This window comes from Aspergillus aculeatinus (assembly GCF_003184765.1).
Source record: "Aspergillus aculeatinus CBS 121060 unplaced genomic scaffold BO66scaffold_76, whole genome shotgun sequence".
In the NCBI taxonomy this organism is placed as follows: Eukaryota; Fungi; Ascomycota; class Eurotiomycetes; order Eurotiales; family Aspergillaceae; genus Aspergillus; species Aspergillus aculeatinus.
The window spans coordinates 1-16,993 of NW_020291545.1; the positions used below are offsets into that span (position 1 = coordinate 1).

At 53.0% G+C, this 16,993-nt stretch overlaps 7 protein-coding genes across 7 annotated transcripts; 3 read left to right on the top strand and 4 right to left on the bottom strand.

The window, feature by feature from the left end:
* Positions 1-68: 68 nt before the first annotated feature.
* On the top strand, positions 69-1,629 carry BO66DRAFT_443785 (uncharacterized protein; the record flags this gene model as incomplete). Its single annotated transcript, XM_025651533.1, has 4 exons — positions 69-74; positions 206-259; positions 1,006-1,394; positions 1,458-1,629. The coding sequence occupies 4 exons, from the start codon at positions 69-71 to the stop codon at positions 1,627-1,629; spliced, it is 621 nt and encodes a 206-aa protein (XP_025498432.1).
* A 636-nt stretch (positions 1,630-2,265) lies between these two features.
* BO66DRAFT_443786 (uncharacterized protein) lies at positions 2,266-4,877 on the top strand (the record flags this gene model as incomplete). The annotated part of the gene is made up of 3 exons (XM_025651534.1): positions 2,266-2,699; positions 3,952-4,332; positions 4,589-4,877. The coding sequence occupies 3 exons, from the start codon at positions 2,266-2,268 to the stop codon at positions 4,875-4,877; spliced, it is 1,104 nt and encodes a 367-aa protein (XP_025498433.1).
* Positions 4,878-6,945: 2,068 nt separating this feature from the next.
* Positions 6,946-8,069, bottom strand: BO66DRAFT_463760 (uncharacterized protein; the record flags this gene model as incomplete). Its single annotated transcript, XM_025652428.1, has 2 exons — positions 7,413-8,069; positions 6,946-7,267 (listed from the first exon to the last, which is right to left on the bottom strand). The coding sequence occupies exons 1-2, from the start codon at positions 7,880-7,882 to the stop codon at positions 6,946-6,948; spliced, it is 792 nt and encodes a 263-aa protein (XP_025498434.1). The 5' UTR covers positions 7,883-8,069.
* Positions 8,070-8,412: 343 nt separating this feature from the next.
* BO66DRAFT_335820 (uncharacterized protein) lies at positions 8,413-9,203 on the bottom strand (the record flags this gene model as incomplete). The annotated part of the gene is made up of 2 exons (XM_025644258.1): positions 8,413-8,549; positions 8,642-9,203. Coding segments are annotated over 2 exons (699 nt in total), but the record flags the coding sequence as incomplete, so codon positions are not given.
* Positions 9,204-11,040: 1,837 nt separating this feature from the next.
* Positions 11,041-11,834, bottom strand: BO66DRAFT_443789 (uncharacterized protein; the record flags this gene model as incomplete). Its single annotated transcript, XM_025651535.1, has 4 exons — positions 11,041-11,154; positions 11,279-11,398; positions 11,501-11,668; positions 11,727-11,834. The coding sequence occupies 4 exons, from the start codon at positions 11,832-11,834 to the stop codon at positions 11,041-11,043; spliced, it is 510 nt and encodes a 169-aa protein (XP_025498436.1).
* Positions 11,835-13,463: 1,629 nt separating this feature from the next.
* xanG (cytochrome P450 monooxygenase xanG) lies at positions 13,464-14,885 on the top strand (the record flags this gene model as incomplete). Its single annotated transcript, XM_025643157.1, has 1 exon — positions 13,464-14,885. A coding segment is annotated over one exon (1,422 nt), but the record flags the coding sequence as incomplete, so codon positions are not given.
* Positions 14,886-15,646: 761 nt separating this feature from the next.
* BO66DRAFT_443791 (EF-hand domain-containing protein) lies at positions 15,647-16,403 on the bottom strand (the record flags this gene model as incomplete). Its single annotated transcript, XM_025651536.1, has 5 exons — positions 15,647-15,714; positions 15,793-15,906; positions 15,969-15,984; positions 16,052-16,123; positions 16,242-16,403. 5 exons carry the CDS (start codon positions 16,401-16,403, stop codon positions 15,647-15,649), a joined length of 432 nt encoding a protein of 143 aa, XP_025498438.1.
* Positions 16,404-16,993: the final 590 nt, after the last annotated feature.

Consider the following 16,993-nt stretch of genomic DNA (forward strand, 5'->3'; position numbering starts at 1 on the left):
CTCTCATCCTCCTCCTTCGAACCAAAACCTCCTGACCCGATGGCCAAAGACTTTTAGCAAGCCTCACAATGTCTGTAAAACATAGATCGTTCCTTCTAGCATGTTATCAGAGTCTGATCCGGTTTGTCCACTCCCACCCCCTTCATTCAAGAACACCTTTCTCGATCAAACATCTGGATAGTTCCCTTTCTGACTACTGCTTTAGATGAAGTCCGATCGAGCGCCGTTGAACATCATTTTGCGCAAGGTCGACATCGTGGTAACTACGCCACTCAACCTGCCTGAGATGTTGCGAGGGAGTTCTACCCTAAATTCCTCGTCATTGATGAGGCTACCTTCTATCGAGACCCTTCAAAGGTTCCACGCCTTGGCCAAACTACCGCAGGTCACGAGCATTCATCTGGTCGGTGATCACAACCAACTGGCAGCATTGTGCTTTGCACCCCAGGGTTGAGAGGCATGGAACAATTCGGCTTTTGAGAGGCTCATCAACAAAGACTACAACGTCTGCAGTCTAAACCTCCAATATCGCAGTCAGAAAGCAATATACGACGCGACTTCCAAGATATTCTACGACGGTGAAGTGGAGCGTTATGGCCTCCCGCGCGGATTGGGCGGGAATCTCACGGCTTCTCTAATCACCCGCACCGGTGGGATGACATCGCTGCGTGATGGCAGACGGGTCCGGTTCTCGACACATGAAACAACTCGGCCTTTGGGAGACTGATCGAAAAAGCCCACGAGGCCTGCACACTGAACATCCAATATCAAAGCCAGAAAGTAATCTACGAAGCGACATCGAAGATATTCTACGAGCAGAGAGTTGAGAGCTTCGGTCTCCAGCGGAAATGAGGCGGCAATTCATGGCCTCTCGAATCACCGCCCAAGTGAGATGACATCCCTGTGTGATGGCAAACGACCCATCGTCGTGAGGTGTGGAACAATTCGGCCCTTGAAAGACTGATCAGAAAAGACTGTCAGACTTCCGCAGCTGATGTGTGGTAGAAGCAAGAGCACATGTACGGGGCCAGATGCAAAGAAGGGAGCAGTTCAGAGCTTCCCTCTCCGCGCACATGGGGAGGCAACATTGCTGCCTCACCCATCACCGTCCGCTTCAATCAAAATTGCTGGCTTATCAAGCAAGATATCGGATTCCTAGATATCGACGCGCAGGCGCAGCGAGACGCGTCCTCGTTATGGTTCAACCTGACGGAGGCCCGTCTCGCCGTAGACCTGGCAATGACGCTCTCGGCCAGACGGATTGATGTTCTAATCCTGACGCCGTATAATGCCCAGGTCGCCAAAATTAAAGCCGATCTCGCCAATCGCTACCACAACGCGACAAGAAAGCCGCGCATACTTACGGTTGACTCATCACAGGGTACCGAGGCAGAGTGTGTGATTGTTTCTCTGTCAATTTCTCTGTCAAGGAACGTTAACACACCAGGATTCCTAAGGTCCAAGCGGCGCGTCAATGTAATGACGTCGAGGGCGAGGCAATTGGTGTTTTACCTGGGTAAGTGGTCGTATATTCAAAGCGCCACTCTACAGCAATCGTCACGAACGCTGTTCGGTATGCTTGATCACTACTCGAAGCATGTCCCACGCTTCGTGATCGACCCCTCCTAGTCGCCTTGCTTGTCGTTAGAAATGTGCCGTCATCTGATCTGGACAATCGATCTTTTGCGGCTGTTGGCCATGCATCTCTTTCTTGGGAATTCTGTTAGATCTGGTCTCCTCTTAGGATTGGGTTATTGCGTTAGCAGTCGCAGCCACGACGCTCTATTTCAATCTTTCGATGGACAAGTTGATGGTAATCGAGCTACAGTCGCATTTTCCAGCGCATTACACCTAGATAGATGATAGTCATTGTCTATCCCTTGACGCCTAAGGACCCTAACGTATAACAGATGGTACACGATCGACAATGTTCTTTAGCATAGCTACAGACATCGCACTGGCAGATTTTGATTATGATATTTCTGCTATGCAAATTTGTGTACGATCGGGATCGCCGCGGAAGGGTGAAGTTGCCGCTACAAGTATGTCACTGCCGTTGTCGGCACGACATTGACGTGAGTCCAATGCTGCCATCAAACAACCCTGCTGCCAGAGAGCCAGCAAGAAGCGGAGAGCGGTCTGCTTCGCGACAGCCCCATGGGATAGGATGCTTATCTTCGCGTTGGGAAAGTGCCTTGGCTTCACCTGCGGTGCCCGATCATTACACCAACTGATGCAGACGTCACACCAAACGGGTTTCATGCAATGACGCTATGGAAGTCCACCTTGCGTGTCGGCTCTGCTCCATGCTCGTTGACGGACAGCCTGACTCATTGGACCCTCCAATCGCTTCTTCAGCCCGATCATCCGGCCGAGGCTAGCACGTCAGTCCTTCAGGAGCTACTCGGCCTCCTGTCAGCCTGTGCAGACGAGGAGGGAGATATTTACCGGCACCACGAACGGGGCGCACGGCACCTCGGCCACATGCAGTTTAGTGTGATCCAGCAGTATCTGCGGCTGCAACCCCGGCTCTATCTCCTAGCACTGCTCCTGCGACCCGACAAGAACTACCGGCTGCTTGCCTTCCCGGACCCAGCTCGCGGGGCCCAGGAGGAAGACACATTTATCGTGGAGGACACACTGCCCCGCGGGACTGTGCGATTCTGGATCCCGATGGAGAAGGAGTCGGGGAGGGTCTGGTCGGTCTTAGAGCCTGAGCTAAAGATACATAGCAAGGCGGCTGGGCTAGATTCGCAAGTGTCTATCCGGCGGTTTCCGTCCGCTGGATAGAATCCTACGCAATCATGGCGCTTTCCCGGGTTGAATGGCGGTCATACAGGCAACCGCAGGAAGCTTCCTCCGCGGCAGGGTGGAGCAAAAGACAGCCTTTTTCGAATTCTCTTAAACTCGCTCTTCATTCTATCCCACAGTCTATCCCACAGTCTCATCGACTCTCTTGAAAACATTTCGTATGTGAGGGTGGACAGAAGTCCATTCCTAGCAAGCTGATCCACCTTCATCTGAAAACCCATCCACCCCTCAACATTATAAAATACAAGAAAGGCTTATTTGATGAGCTTCTGGACCCTTTTAGGTAAGGCGTGATAGCCGAGCCGAGTCAAATGCTGCAGATCAGCATAGATCCGCCGACCATGATCTGTCTATGGTTCGCAGACCTCAGAATCTAGCGGTCATTCTTCAGAGAGCTCGGGAAGGCGATCCCATTCTGAGAACATGGTTGGGTAGTGAGGTCTGCCTATCTGCCCTGAAGACATGTGAGCACATTTTCCGTCGCTTTTCATCATGAGTCTGATACTAAAGTGCTACAAGGGTATGGTCGCAATCGTGGAAACGAACCTTCCCCAATAAGACCCGCTACCAAGAGGACGACAGACGAGGATGAGACAACTTCATCGAAAAGATTGAGTCCTTGCTGTTTGTTCTAGCGGTACACTAGTACAAAAAGAACGCAATACACCGGAGATGCAGTTCCAAGATCAAGCATGGTCAATAATCCATTCCTTAAATGTTCTAAAGTCTGCGAGCCAGCTGGTAGGCATTCATATGCTTTATCTTGTGGCTACTGCTAATTGTCACTTTGCATAGGCCCTTGTACAAGACAAGCATCGATGTCTCATCAGCCATAACCACCTACACCTCGATTCCGTGCATATATACCCCTATAGATTAGGCCGCGATCGGGATTCCTCGCGTGAAAGGGATTTCCGGGACGTGCTAGAGTGCTTTTGTCCTGAGAGAGAGTCGCAAATTCGCACGAAGATGTACTAGAGCGTTGCGGCACTGAGTATTGTGCCAATCGTCTTACCCTCAGAGTATCCGTTCACTGTATGTGGGATACGGCGATGTTTGCCCTCAATCCGCTAGATGTCAATCAAGATAAAACCGCTCTTGGGGTGCAACTATTCCTGTTGACAAATGCCAATTTACCAGGAATGCGTCCTTCGAGCGCCCCGATATCCCTGAAGCCTCCCAGACATTCGGAATCCCAAGGTTAATGATGCCAAGCGGACATAAAGACAATCGACCTGTGGCGAAATCTTACCCTTCCGCCCGGATACCCCAACAGGATCACTCACTTCTCTCGTTTGAATTGCTAAAGATGCAATGGCTTTTCCATCGGGTCCTCGCGCTGAGTGGAGCGGCGGACTTTGCAACATGGGATGAGAACGACGCCGATTCTGATTCCGAAAACGAAGTCGATCTCCCAATTTCCGATGAGGAACTGGGCAGCTTCGAACTCGTGCCGAGCATCCTCGGAAAAGGGGAAAGCCAATATACTCTCGAGATGCCATTTCGAGCAAAGCATGCCTGGTATGCGGTCACTTCTTTGTCACTCTCGCCCATGAATTGGAAATGAACCTGTGGAGGGCCTGGCCTCCCATTTGATAGTTCGCCAGATAGCTAAATCCATCCATCTTCACGCTCGCTTCAGAACCAATCTCCTGGTTAGACTGCGTGAACCACAAAGGCGAGTTCATGGGCCAAGTGAGCGATCCATCCGACGCTCCGAGCCGACCCTCTCAGTCCCAACGCAGGGTCGGTGATAGCGTTCCTCAACTCAACCCAGTCCATTCTCATGGATATTTGTGCGGCGGCCCATAAAGGAGAAGAAGTGCATCGAAGAGATGCTGGATCCTTGCTATATGTCCTTGACGGTGGACCAGATCATGAGCCAAGCGCTCAACCTTTCAGATGAGCTCCAGACACGCGAATTGTTCAGGCAGGCACTCCTATCCTGCCAGTGCCCCACGGGTCTTCGGAAGCCAAGATTGGCAGTCAACGATCTGTGCAACAACATGGATGAGACTATCCCAATGCTGGTGGGAGATGAGCAGGGAATTGGTGACGAGTCCTGAGATATTTGTTACAAGAGGCGGGCTTGACTGGAGAAAGGGGTCTTTTAGAAAGATATGGTTCCTCAATGCGGATGATCTGACCATCTTCGTTGAGCAGAATCTTGACTCGAACATCGTGTCTTGTTGGTCCTTAAATGCACACCTTACCTCGTACCTTTCTATGCCTCCGTGTTTGTCTCACTGAACAACAGCTGGAAGCTTTATTCTGGCAACCTCCCCGTGTCCGGAAGAAGTATAAGGAGTATTTTATTTATTAGGATTTTGTGCGGGCGAAGTTCTATTATTATGCTTTACGCATCTACTGTAGAGAGTTGATCTATAATCCTGAACATCAGAGGTCTCTTATTAAAACAAATTAGAAGAATATTCAGTTGAACCCAAAGTTTCCTGAGGTTTATAAACAGCGTGGAGGCATTAGGAAGCGTGCCCCAACTGTTCTTAGGGTCTACGGACTAAGAAGGGTTAGTTTCGCAAAGCGACCGCCACCAACGAACTATGCTTTCTCAAAAAGACTTCACGGACTAAAATGGTTGTTTTTGTTGTTGCAGGACAAGTACTTGCGGAGGATGAAGAGTTCTTGATCGATCCTAATACAGTTGATCCTGCACTGTTTACCAACGAGCAATTTCTTAATCAAAACGCAGTGTATGTTAAGGAGAAGACCAAACTTAGGGTTGATTTGCGCGAGTCTGAGAAAGTGAATCGCGAACTTCAGGCCCGCATTACCCGTCTCAACCGTATTTTTCTTACTACATGCATTATACCGGCCATAGAGCAATGCCTGAGCATGGGATGAACGAGTATGTCAAATATCAATCCGGTGCTAAGGTGGAATAGGTGTGGAAGACCAGTTGTGACAAGAGGCTGTCTGAAATATCATCATATCTCCCTCATCCATATTTGACATCCCGTCATCCCCAAAACGCCGTAAACGCAAAATCACGATACACTATATCTTTTGAGGTGCACCCACGCGCCTCCCAGAAAGCCAACCCGACGCCAGACCCGGCCAACACCCCAATCACGATCGCACACACCGCGAACGGCGCATCACACCCGACCCGGTCGACAAACGCACTCGTCCCAAAACTGGTCCGAAAACCAATAAACCTCCGCTTAGCACACCCCGCCACCATGGTGACCTGGCCGCGCCGCGGATAGCAATCCATACTGTACACGAACGCGCTGACGCCAAGGACTCACAGATCCATAAACCAACGCCTTCATCCCCACGTCAACCCTAGCCCAGCTCCATTCTTTCTGAAACGCGCGCCCGCTGCGGGCGATAGTCGATCCCACTTGGGGGCGAGGCCTCGCCCAAGGCGGAAGCATGCGTTCCTGGATCGTCGATGCAGGAATTTTATGGTACTTCAGATACACTTACTCGAAGCCCGAGGGGGGGGGGATTTGGCATGGAGGCTGATAGGCGAGTAGAAAAGAATCAGCGGGAGGGCGAAGGATTCGCTCATATACGTCTACTGGGAGGACAGGCGCCCGCGACTGCAGGACATCGAGGTGCGTCCATGTGTACATGTATGTATTCTGGCCAGCTACTCGACGGGGCGTGCATACGGAGGGGGTTGAGATTCTGGGCGTGTGCAAGTATGCCTGTGCGAAAAGAAAGGGGTGGTGACCTTACTGTTTGTTGCGTTGCTGGCAAGGGCCGAAAGCCCTAACTCTGCCCTGCAGGCTCCGTCTCCATCCTACGCAGGAATGGTTTGAAATCATCTACTCGACATCATTTACCCGCCCTTCGCCAACGACCCTACCTTCGATGCTTTCTCAACACCTTCCTCCTCGTTAAAAATAACAGCTGGCACGAATTCCTTACCCCCACCCGGTGGGTTCTTAGCTTACAAAAACACCTTCAGAGTCAGCCCGACTAGGCGGGCTGAGTTTCGGCTCCTTAGCTCAGTAATAGAACTCGGATTTCATTCGAGTGGCATTTTGGATTTGCGGTGCGACAGTATGGAAGGTCAACTAGCAACAAAGATAAAGACCTCCCAAGGTTCCCAGCGCCGTCCCATCGAGTTAGTATTCGCGTGTTCGCATATTTCGTCTGAAGATTTCAATGTCTCCATGGGCGCCGATTTTCCTTCTTGGTGGGCTGATCGGACGAGGGGGGCTTTGTGGCCGACTTGTCCCCCGATCGTGGCGGCGCCGTGCTCGCTTCCTTCGGGCGCTCTTGAGGCTTCCGGTATGGTGCTCGCCAGATATTGAACGCTTCCACGTACGGGCTCTCCTCATCGATCGGAAACGAGGTTTTGCCGGCCGGGTCGGTGCCGCGAAGGTGGGTGAGATCGACTAGGTAGAGCTTGTTGGTGCCGACGTCGTAGTTCAGATAGCTCGGGTGTTGGTCGACCAGCTTGTGGCCCTTCTTCCGCAGTAACCTGCATGCGCAAAAGGGGGAATCTGTTAGATCCATTTTCTTTTCTGAAGCTAAGAAGCGAAGTTCCTTCCTCGTGATGGAAAGGGGAAAATAAAAAGAGAGAGAGAGAGAGAGAGAGAGAGAAGAGGAAACCAGCTCAAACTTACTCGAGAATGCGCGCCAGCTGCGTCCGGATGCCGTCCAGCTGACGATCGGTGAGCTCGTCGCTGATCTCGTCCAGGTTCTCGCCCGGAGGCACCGTCATCGCCAGCACGTGGCCATATCCACCGGGGAAGGGCATCCAGGTCGGTTGCGAGCACATGAAGTGGTCGGCGTACCTTGGTCCCAGCCCCGCGTCGCCCAGCAGCTTGACAGCGTCGCACTCGTGGAGGAACTCGTTCTCCGCAATCTCCCGCACCTCCCGCTTCGCCTCCTCGGTGTCCATCTCGAACCCCCTCGGGTCCAGCTGGTAGCGCATCCGGATCAAAGAAAGGGCCTGGCTTTCGAGGTCTCGGGCCTTGAGGAAGAGGCTGCGCTCGCCCAGCTCGAGGTCGAGGACTTCGGTCAACTGTTCCTCAACATGGAGCTTCCGCTCGCCCAGCGTGATAACGCGTCCTTCCAGGTTGAAGCTCCACATGTTGGGAAGAGGAAAAGGTTCGACGCGTGGGTTCGACGCGTGGGTTCTTCGCCAGCAGAGCTAATGGTTTGCTTGGATTGGGAGTAAGGATGACGAGGTGTGAGTCTCGGATGAAGGACAGATAGAGTGAGTTGAGAGTGAGATGATTTTGAAACGGGGAGTGATATACGAAGCAGACAAGCAAGGCCAGTCACAGAAAGAGGCAGTAGCTTTGCCGATGTAGTCGCTGGATGTCTGTATCTGCTCGAGTGCCGGTGAATTGCAAAGAGAAGGTTGTTTCCACCACTGCAGGAGCAGGATAGGCCCTATTTCCCGTTGCCGATGTTGGGCCATTCACAGCATGAGTCACAGTCACCATCCATGATGCCATCAGGATGACCAACATCGGAATTGGAACTTGGAACCTACTTGCCTACCGCATTCACTGCACGCTGTCGTATCCCATCACCGAACCGTGGAAAACCTCGAGGAATTGCCTGGTGCTGTGCTTATGTAAGAATCCCTTCAACTTAACGTTACCGGGGCCTGAGTCACCCACGGGTCTCCTGAATGGGGGGCGAGATGGCGAACTCGTTGTCGTTGACCCGCTTCACAAACCATGTCCTGTCGTAGATGGTGAGGAATCCATACCGCACGCAGTGGTCGTCCATGTACCTGGCGGGTTGGCCTTTTGAATTTTGGCACGGCACAGTCAACGTTTAGCATGGAGGAAAAGTCATGGGAGGAAAAGAAAACCGCACCACTCTGGGCCATACTCACCGAGTTTCTCGGCTAGAAACTGTTCCCAGCTTTGCTTCTTCCGGGGCTCGAATTTCCACAGTGTCTTGACCTCACCCACGCCCCGGATGGCATGGGTCTTGGTGTCTGCCATCACCACGTCGGGAACGAGCTTTCCCCCGGCCTGCTGGTCTCCTATCTTCCGCTTCAGATCTGCTTTGACTTCGCGTTTCTCCTGTTTCTTGACTTCCAGGAGGAGCCGATTGACACCGGACTGGGCGTCCCCAAAGCGAACCCCAAGCTTAAGTAGGTCGGCCACTTCGCCGACCGGGTGCAGGGCATTCTGGACGAGGCGGCCCTGCAACCCCAACTCATTCGCCACTGCAAAGACCTCTCGGGGAACCACAGGGACGAAGGGCTCGAACTTGCCGCAGTAGGGCGCGACAAGGGCTTTGATCTCTTTCGCAAAGTCTGGCCACTCCTGGACTTGTTCGGGCAGCAGGGCGAATTTCGACGCGCCGGGTCGAAGGGTCCGGTACCCTTCCTCGCTGAGTAGCTCGGCCATAGGTGACCGAAGGCGCTCGCGATGCCCTCTAGGCAATAAGGGTCTCGACACGGTTGATGGGACCTCAGTGGTTGCTTTGCAGGAGTACCTTTTGAGGGTAGGTTCGATTATCTGGTGTGTGCAGTCTAGGGGAAAGGCTTATGCAGAAATCGTGTGCGGGAGGTTTGACAGTATGTTGAGTGAGACAATAGTGGAGGCAAGATAGATCGGAATTCATGACTTCTGTTCTTTTTTTGTTTTTCTTTGATCAGCCCACCGAGATGGAGGTATTGCTACGTGCAGTGAATGCTTCTAACCAAGGAAAATGCATGCGGTCGAGAGGTGAAGAGCTATGTTGAACGCTACACTATATTTGTGCAGATTCACCGTCGACACTGCATTCAATGTTGTCCCTATACGCGCTTCGCTTCGAGGCGTCCCTGTTCGAACGACCAGTCTGCCCAGCAGAGAGGCTTCCAGACTATTTCGTTCGTGCACAGTACACGCGGGGCAGTTATCCTCGCAGATATCCTCGGGTGTTAGCAGACATTGTGGCGAAGAATGCCGCCATGTCATTTCAAGCACATTTCCGCAGGGGGGTGTATTTTAAGGTGTTCTACGAGAATCCTGTCGCCTTTCGACATGGGGACACTTTCCAGACAACCATCATTACTGGGCATGTATTGCGCAATCGTTGAGCAGGGCCATTGTCACGCCGTGGAACCTGTACAGCAGCTCGCACTGCGAGGGGGCGACCATCATGGTCCGGCAGGTAGGAAATGTCCCTCGTGACATTGTTTTCTCATCGAACGGATTCCGACAGAGCTGAAACAACCGCTATCCTGGCCGAAACTATGCCAAACTATCTTGAGTTATAGCAGCAACCAGAAGGGAGTGACGCAGTGCCTGTGCTTACTAGGTAGTCAATGACCCTAGAGAAGCCTTTTGGGCGGCGGAGGGAGCAGGCGACCACGGCTGCGAGTCTCCTCGTTCCTCGCGGGGTTTTAATCTTTGTGTCCTTGTTTCTTCTTTTCTACCTTTTCATATCACATACATAGGAGCTACAACACGTCTCCGCCCTGGGTAGCTGACTGAGCGCAGATCAAGGGCCTGCCAATCGTCCATTCAACTACACAGAGCTGGCTTATTAACCTATTGCTAGACCCTCTACTCATCCACGCCCCAAGCAACCGGACCTTGGGCTCCTCGTACTCATTCATATCTGCAGTATACGTAACCCTTACCAACTACCTCCTTCAGCACCGATCAGCGAAACCATCCCCTCCCAGCCTTCTGGATAACCTGCTTCCCAGAAACACGCCCCCGTTCACTCTGTGTCAGCTGGCAACCTTGGGTACCGAAATGTGACTCTCCGTGCTTGCGCAGTCCGCTGTCAAACCGTGTGGCGTGGGTTCCTCTTGCACGGACTTTGCTGTAACTACTTGGGCTGACGGCCGAAGTGACGGTGCTGATGGCTACTGTGCCGGTTTCTATGAAGAACCTACCCCTGCCCCGAACCGGTGGATGGATAGGGTCCGGCCCGCTCCGCTCCGCTCGCACGCCACCGACATGAGTAGATCTCGCACGCTGTACTCTTTGGAAATCGCCAACACGGTATTTTCACTACATTTGAATCTCTATGTCTCGACGTGGTTGGGGTGTTAACTGGTGGGTTGCCACACAGTCCTAGGCCTCAACTTTGGTCCGAGGGTGTTTTGGTACACATTTAGATGACTCCTGTCTCTATTGATCCAAATGTAGAAAGTTATATACAGTGATGAGAACATGCGCGGACGTTGCCTGCATCAAGACACTGGCAGAATTTCTAGCGACGGGTGATAGATGTAATCCCCTTGCCCTAATACCTCACTGCCCCATTTGTGCATACGTTCCGCATTTAGCAGTAAGCGTCGACACATCGACGCTCCAAGTCCAGAAGCTCATCGAGATCCGCCTTGACCTGGTTGGCGCAGGTCGGAGCATATGTCTGTAGGCCACCGGCTAATAGAGCCTGGAGCAAGAAGGAGAACGTTAATCTCGGGGTCGTGCATTCAGACACAGAAAAGCAGGCAAGGAGACTCGCGACTGCTGAGGGACTGACAACAGATCCTGGAGAAGAGAGGCAGGCCACGTACTGTGTCACACTTGTGGAGTTCCCGCAATACATGCGCGATCTTCGCCTTTTCCCGCGGCGAGGTAACCCTACTCGCTTTCGACAGGATCACTTCCACAAAACCTGCGGTCTGCTTGATGCACTAACCCCCCTCACAAGGCGACGCTAATTAGTGACCACCACGCACACCATGACAAAACCTGACCCGGACTTCTGGATGCGACCCGCGGGTGTGGGAACTTACGCTAGAGATAGCCCGGCTCACGGGTTCTTGCTGGCCGACCGGGACCCACTGGGATGCAGCTTGGTCGCCGGAGAACTTTTGGTCGGAATATTCGTATTCCGATAGCATCAGGTCCCGGACGGCCGAGGCCCGCTCGGGCTCAACGTCATCCAGCATGGCGCGCATCGCCTGTGGTTTATCGATAAGTCAGTTCGCGGAAAGTCGGTCTGTTTGGGATAGGACGGACCAAGTCGACCGGACCGTCATCCGCGGCCTGCACATGGGCTGCGGACCTGGATGCCGTCTTGCCGAATTGCTCGAATGACCCGATCAGGTATCCTACGTCGATCTGCATGGTTGTGTTGTGGATTGCTTCTTGGGCAGACTGGAGAGAGGGGGAAGGAGGGGCTCGGTGCTGGATCACAGAACCAGCTGAGAGGACGCATTGCCTGCCGGCTGGGCGCGATTTGAATGTTTATATGTGTTCACAGGCCTTGATTCTACCCCACTGTCGACCCCATTACGTATGTGGATTTCGAGCTCCGTATAGAAAAAGGGGCTGGCGGTGGGGATCAGAGTTCGGATCGATGATCGATGACGGACACGCCTGGATTCTGCAACTTGCTCCAGGCAGCACATCACCGCTGATACTGTGGCCGAGTGGTTCCGCTGCATCGGACGGAGGTGAAAGAAAGTGGAGGGAGGGGATGCAGGTCATGATTCAGACTCACCCAATGAGCGGAGCAGATCGGATAGATTCAATTCCGTGGTCGCAGATCGCGGATATTGGACGCCCGTGTGGGCGTATGAACGGGTGGGCACTCCCCACCCCAGCTCTGATCTTGGTTCCGAGATGGGTATAGAGCTGCAGATCGGCGCCTCTGTATACGAGGCGATCGCGGCTTCACCAAAGTGGGAGCATGGACTCGATTGTGCCGGTTTGGTGATTCCCAAGTAACCTGGTTTCATCTGTTTATGTCCTTAGCCACTGTAGTATTCAGGCAATAAGAGCCGGCTCGTTGAAGTAGCCTAGATCACGAAGAATATTTCGAGCGTGGTGAGGTGGTGGGTGCCTGAGGCAGCAAGGTTCTTGATCTCTGCACACAATGCACACCGCTCGGGGAAAGACTGTGCGGACTGTTCTCAAGTTCGTTCCATTGACACCTTTCCGTAACTAGGCAGCTCGTACATGATAACTGGCTGGCAGAACGGATTCATCAATTTGGATAATTCCATTGGTAGTATGCTCCTAAATTGAGTATCCGCCTACAACCAGCTCTTCGTATCAGATTCGAGAATAGAGGCTTAATTCCTAGGCTGTGAGGTAGAGGTAGCTTTAGATTCAACATCTGTGTTGGGCACATTGAAAGGGAAAGATAGAGAGCTTTGCGACTACCAGATATCACATAGCTAGGTTGATCTGTATGAATAGAGGATGCTTAATCGCGATTAAATGAACCAGGCCGCATTCACAATCTTATAGCAATGATTGCCTGATGTGATCTCTTTTGAGCGCCTGTCCTTAACTCACTATCAGACGAGGATGATCGTCTCAATCGGGCCGTGAGAAAAACACCTCTGAAAGCAAATGCCATACATTCCAAAAGCACAATTCTGACACTCGGTGGCATTAGCAGCATCAGTGCGGCTCGCGGGCTGCAGCATACCCCAACCAGGTGCCAGGCGACAGCAGCCATGCCGAGTCGTGGTATGTCACAGATAAGAATTCCCATGCAATGTAGATCACCCGGTCTGACTCGTATGACACAACTCCTACAAAAGGCATCAAAAGGTGTCGTCGTCTTCTCGGGTCACCCTTGCTTCGCTCAATGAGCGGTGAAGGGGTGCCTTCCAGAAAGATATTTATTTCTACTGGAGGCACCCCAGTGGCTTCTTCAAAGAAAGGCCCTATATACCTTTCAGCCACTGATCTCACTTTCCCGACGCCACCGATGTAGACATCAACATGTCTGTCATAATTTTATTCATCCTTGCCGTATGCCTCGCCGTTATCTCATATACCGTTGCAACGCTCCACAACCTCCCGGCGCCCGACTTCCCAGCCATCCCACCATGGCAGACACTCTATGACATCGCCACCGGACTGACACGAGCGGACTCATACGACCGACGGATTCGCCCAGTGGTCGAAAAGCCTGGCGCCGTGAACTTGTGGCATGGGGGCCGCTGGGTCGTGGTGGTGACGCGCCCGGAGCTGATTGCCCAGGTCTTCCGCAACGACGGGATCTTCGCCAAAGGCGGAAACATCAAGAAGCTGCCCTACAGCTCCTTTGCGCGCATCTTCGGGGTTAACATCATCGACTCCCATGGCGCCCTTCACGACTCTTTCACGGAAATCATCAAGCCGGGGCTACAGCGCCGATTCGATCTCAACCCCGCGCGACAAAGCTCGCAACAGCTAGCGCAAATCCTGCTGCGGCAGCAAGCGCACCGCCCAGGGTCGGGGGTAGAAGTCCAACACCCGACTCTGGACTGGGCTATCGACGTCGTCGCCGACAGTTTCTTGGATTTGACTCCCGGCCAGATCGCGAAATATCGTGCGGGATTGCACGAGGCAATGCATCGGTTTGTTACCGGGGTCTCGACGAAGCTGCAGACGTTGATTTACAGTGTCGTTCCGGGTCTGGAGCGTTGGCCTTGGCTGATGCCGTCGGGCGACTATGGCATCCGCATTGTGGACACGCTGGAGGCCCGGATCCAGGATCTTGCAGCGATTAATTCCAAGGATGCCGTCCTCGTGGAGAAACAACAAGAAGTACCCACCGAATCCAATGACGATAAGCTGATCCATCGAATGCGACACGCATTGAGAAAGGGGGATATATCCGAGTACCACTTCCGCTGCAACCTCAACCAGCTCTTCATCGCCGCGGTGGAGAACATCGACATCGTGCTCAATTCCGCCATGTGGGAGCTGGGGAAGAATCTCACCCTCCAGGAACGGCTGCGCCAGGAGGTCGTCGCGATGCTTTTACAGCGAAGGCATGGGTACGGTGAAAGCGACCTCGATGCGCTCCCGCTCCTCACAGCCACCATCTACGAGGTTCTCCGGCTGTACCCGCCTCTTATCAACCTGATCAACCGATACACGACGGAACCCGTCTGCCTCGGTACCGAGAGCAGTAGCCCAATTCCCGCAGGGACCTGGGTCGGCTGGCACGCGTACGGCACGCACACTGACCCAAGTGCGTGGGGACCCTCCGCTCGCGAATTCGACCCCGACCGCTGGGGAAGCGACCCGGTCGCGATCAACATGTTTCGGTCGATGCAGGTCAAGGGGAAGTATCTCCCGTTCACGACCCATGCCCGACGGTGTTTGGCAAGTAAGTTCGCGATCACCGTGCTCAAAGTCGCCCTCTGCGAGTTACTTCTTAGCGTGGAATGGGAGCGAGATCCCGAGTATAAGTTCGAGTTGGTCAAGGTAGGGCTGCGCTATTCCGCTTTGGGTGCCTACTCCCCTCCAGTTCAAGTTATGAATACTAAGCGTTCTGTTTCTTCTAGGGTGTGCTCATGGGCCCTCGCAACTGCAGGTTCTTCTTCTGGGAAAGAGGGACAAAGCATCGAGTGTCTAGAAACTGGGAAAAGTGCAGGACATAGGCCCCGCAAATCCGCTTTTTACCTTAGACCATAGACTTCACGCGCCCACTATTTTCGCCCGAGTGGATTACTGTCCTCGATGTGTTAGAAACCGATAGATGAGGATGGAAATGCTTTACGCCTCGTCCAGTTCGTTCCAGATTGTACTGTCGCGCAGTACTTTGCCGAGCTGGATGAGACAGCAAGCAATCACTCTCTCAACTCCTTAAAGCAAAAGGCCTGACCGCTCTATGTATGGTCTCTAAGCCTGATTGCTCACTTGCACTTCCTGATGTATTAAACCATCAATATTACCGGTAAGGTGTCACACGAGACCTCGATCATCGTACGCTGTCAAGCTGCGTCCGACCGCCCCAAGTGGAAGTCATCTACATATACAATACATGCCTAAAATTGAACCCTTTTTATCACGTCGTCACCCGCTTGCATGTATTGTCACTCGATCACAACTCCTAGATCAACAAGATATCCACCCGAATGGACCGGATTGAAGGTCGTCCTGGTACAACCCACCACGCCTAGCGCAACCGATCATCGAGGACAAATAGCTCAATTCTTTTCTGCGCGGCTGTACTCGGTCTCCTGCTCCGCACACACAAAGCCCACGATCACCCACTCTACCCACAGTAACTCAGAGGTCAGCATTTGCCCACGAGATCTCCGCTTTCGTGCAAAAGGGGGGATCATAGCCTCACCAGCGAAAGAGATCCGAACGTCAGAGTTTGTGTCGGAGTAGCGGAAGAAGGCGGCAAGGTCCTCTTCCTTCTCGCCCTTGGCCGCTTCGATCATCTCCTGTGGGGACACATATCCTTGAAAAAGCGTCAGCACTCGGACTCACCCGCTCTGACACAGAAGAAACAATGTAATTCACCGTTTGCGTCCTTGTCCTGCGTGATTCGAGAGAGGTTCCAGGGTCAGCCAGTCTATATCTAGAACCATCGCTCCCACGCGCACCGGGAGCAGATTTACCGTCTCGAAAAAGGTCTGAAGCCACTCCTGGATGGAACTCAAGGAGTACACGATGTTCTGGCGAGCACGTCAGTCTTTTCTTTCTGTCTGTGGTCTCCCCCTTTCTTGTTTCCCAAAGCCGGAACCAGAGAGGATGGGATCAGGGGGGAAGGGAAGCGTGCTGGGGACTTCTGACATCGGGATTCTTTTTCTCCAGGACTTCCTTGTAGAACGGGCGCAAAAGCTTCTCTGCCCTCTTCTCGTTCTCGGAATTGATGCGCTCGGCCTGGAGCTCGGCCTGGAGTTGTCGAATCTGGCTCTGTGCATCTTGGTACATTTGAAGCGATGCTGGGGCCATGATTTCGATCTTGCGGGGATGACTTTTCCTTCCTTTTCTTGCTCTGAAGCACCGGGAGAACAGAGGGGTTTCGGATGATATGCTAAACAAATTGGCAGAGTGACAGATTCGACTACGGAACTCCAAAGCACAAGATCTGGGAGCGCAGGAGAATTTATGCTTGCGTGACTGCTCTCGGTATGTTGAGATCATCCCTGGGAATGTGACATGTGACACTGCAGCTTCTCCTCAGGCTTTGTCAAGCTTCTGATCTGCATGCCCGTCAGCACGAGCAACGACCACCTCGCCATCTTCCTTCTATCGCGGTCGAACTTTGACACAAATGCCAATTTATCCACAGTTATGCGGGGAGCAAAAAAAGACAGCATTTTGTGCGGTCGTGCTTCAAGGAAACTGGAAAGTCTTCGACATCACAGTCAAGTCTGCGCGTCATCAGGCGAGGGGTCATGCCGGTTTCCCCTTGCCGTCAGGATGCGCCGCACCGCTGCATGATCTCCACCTCCTTCATGCTGGAGGAGGAACACCGCCGATGGGCCTGAGACCCGTCTCCCAGGCTCGGCCTGGATGCTACGTTCCGTTTGACAGCCGCG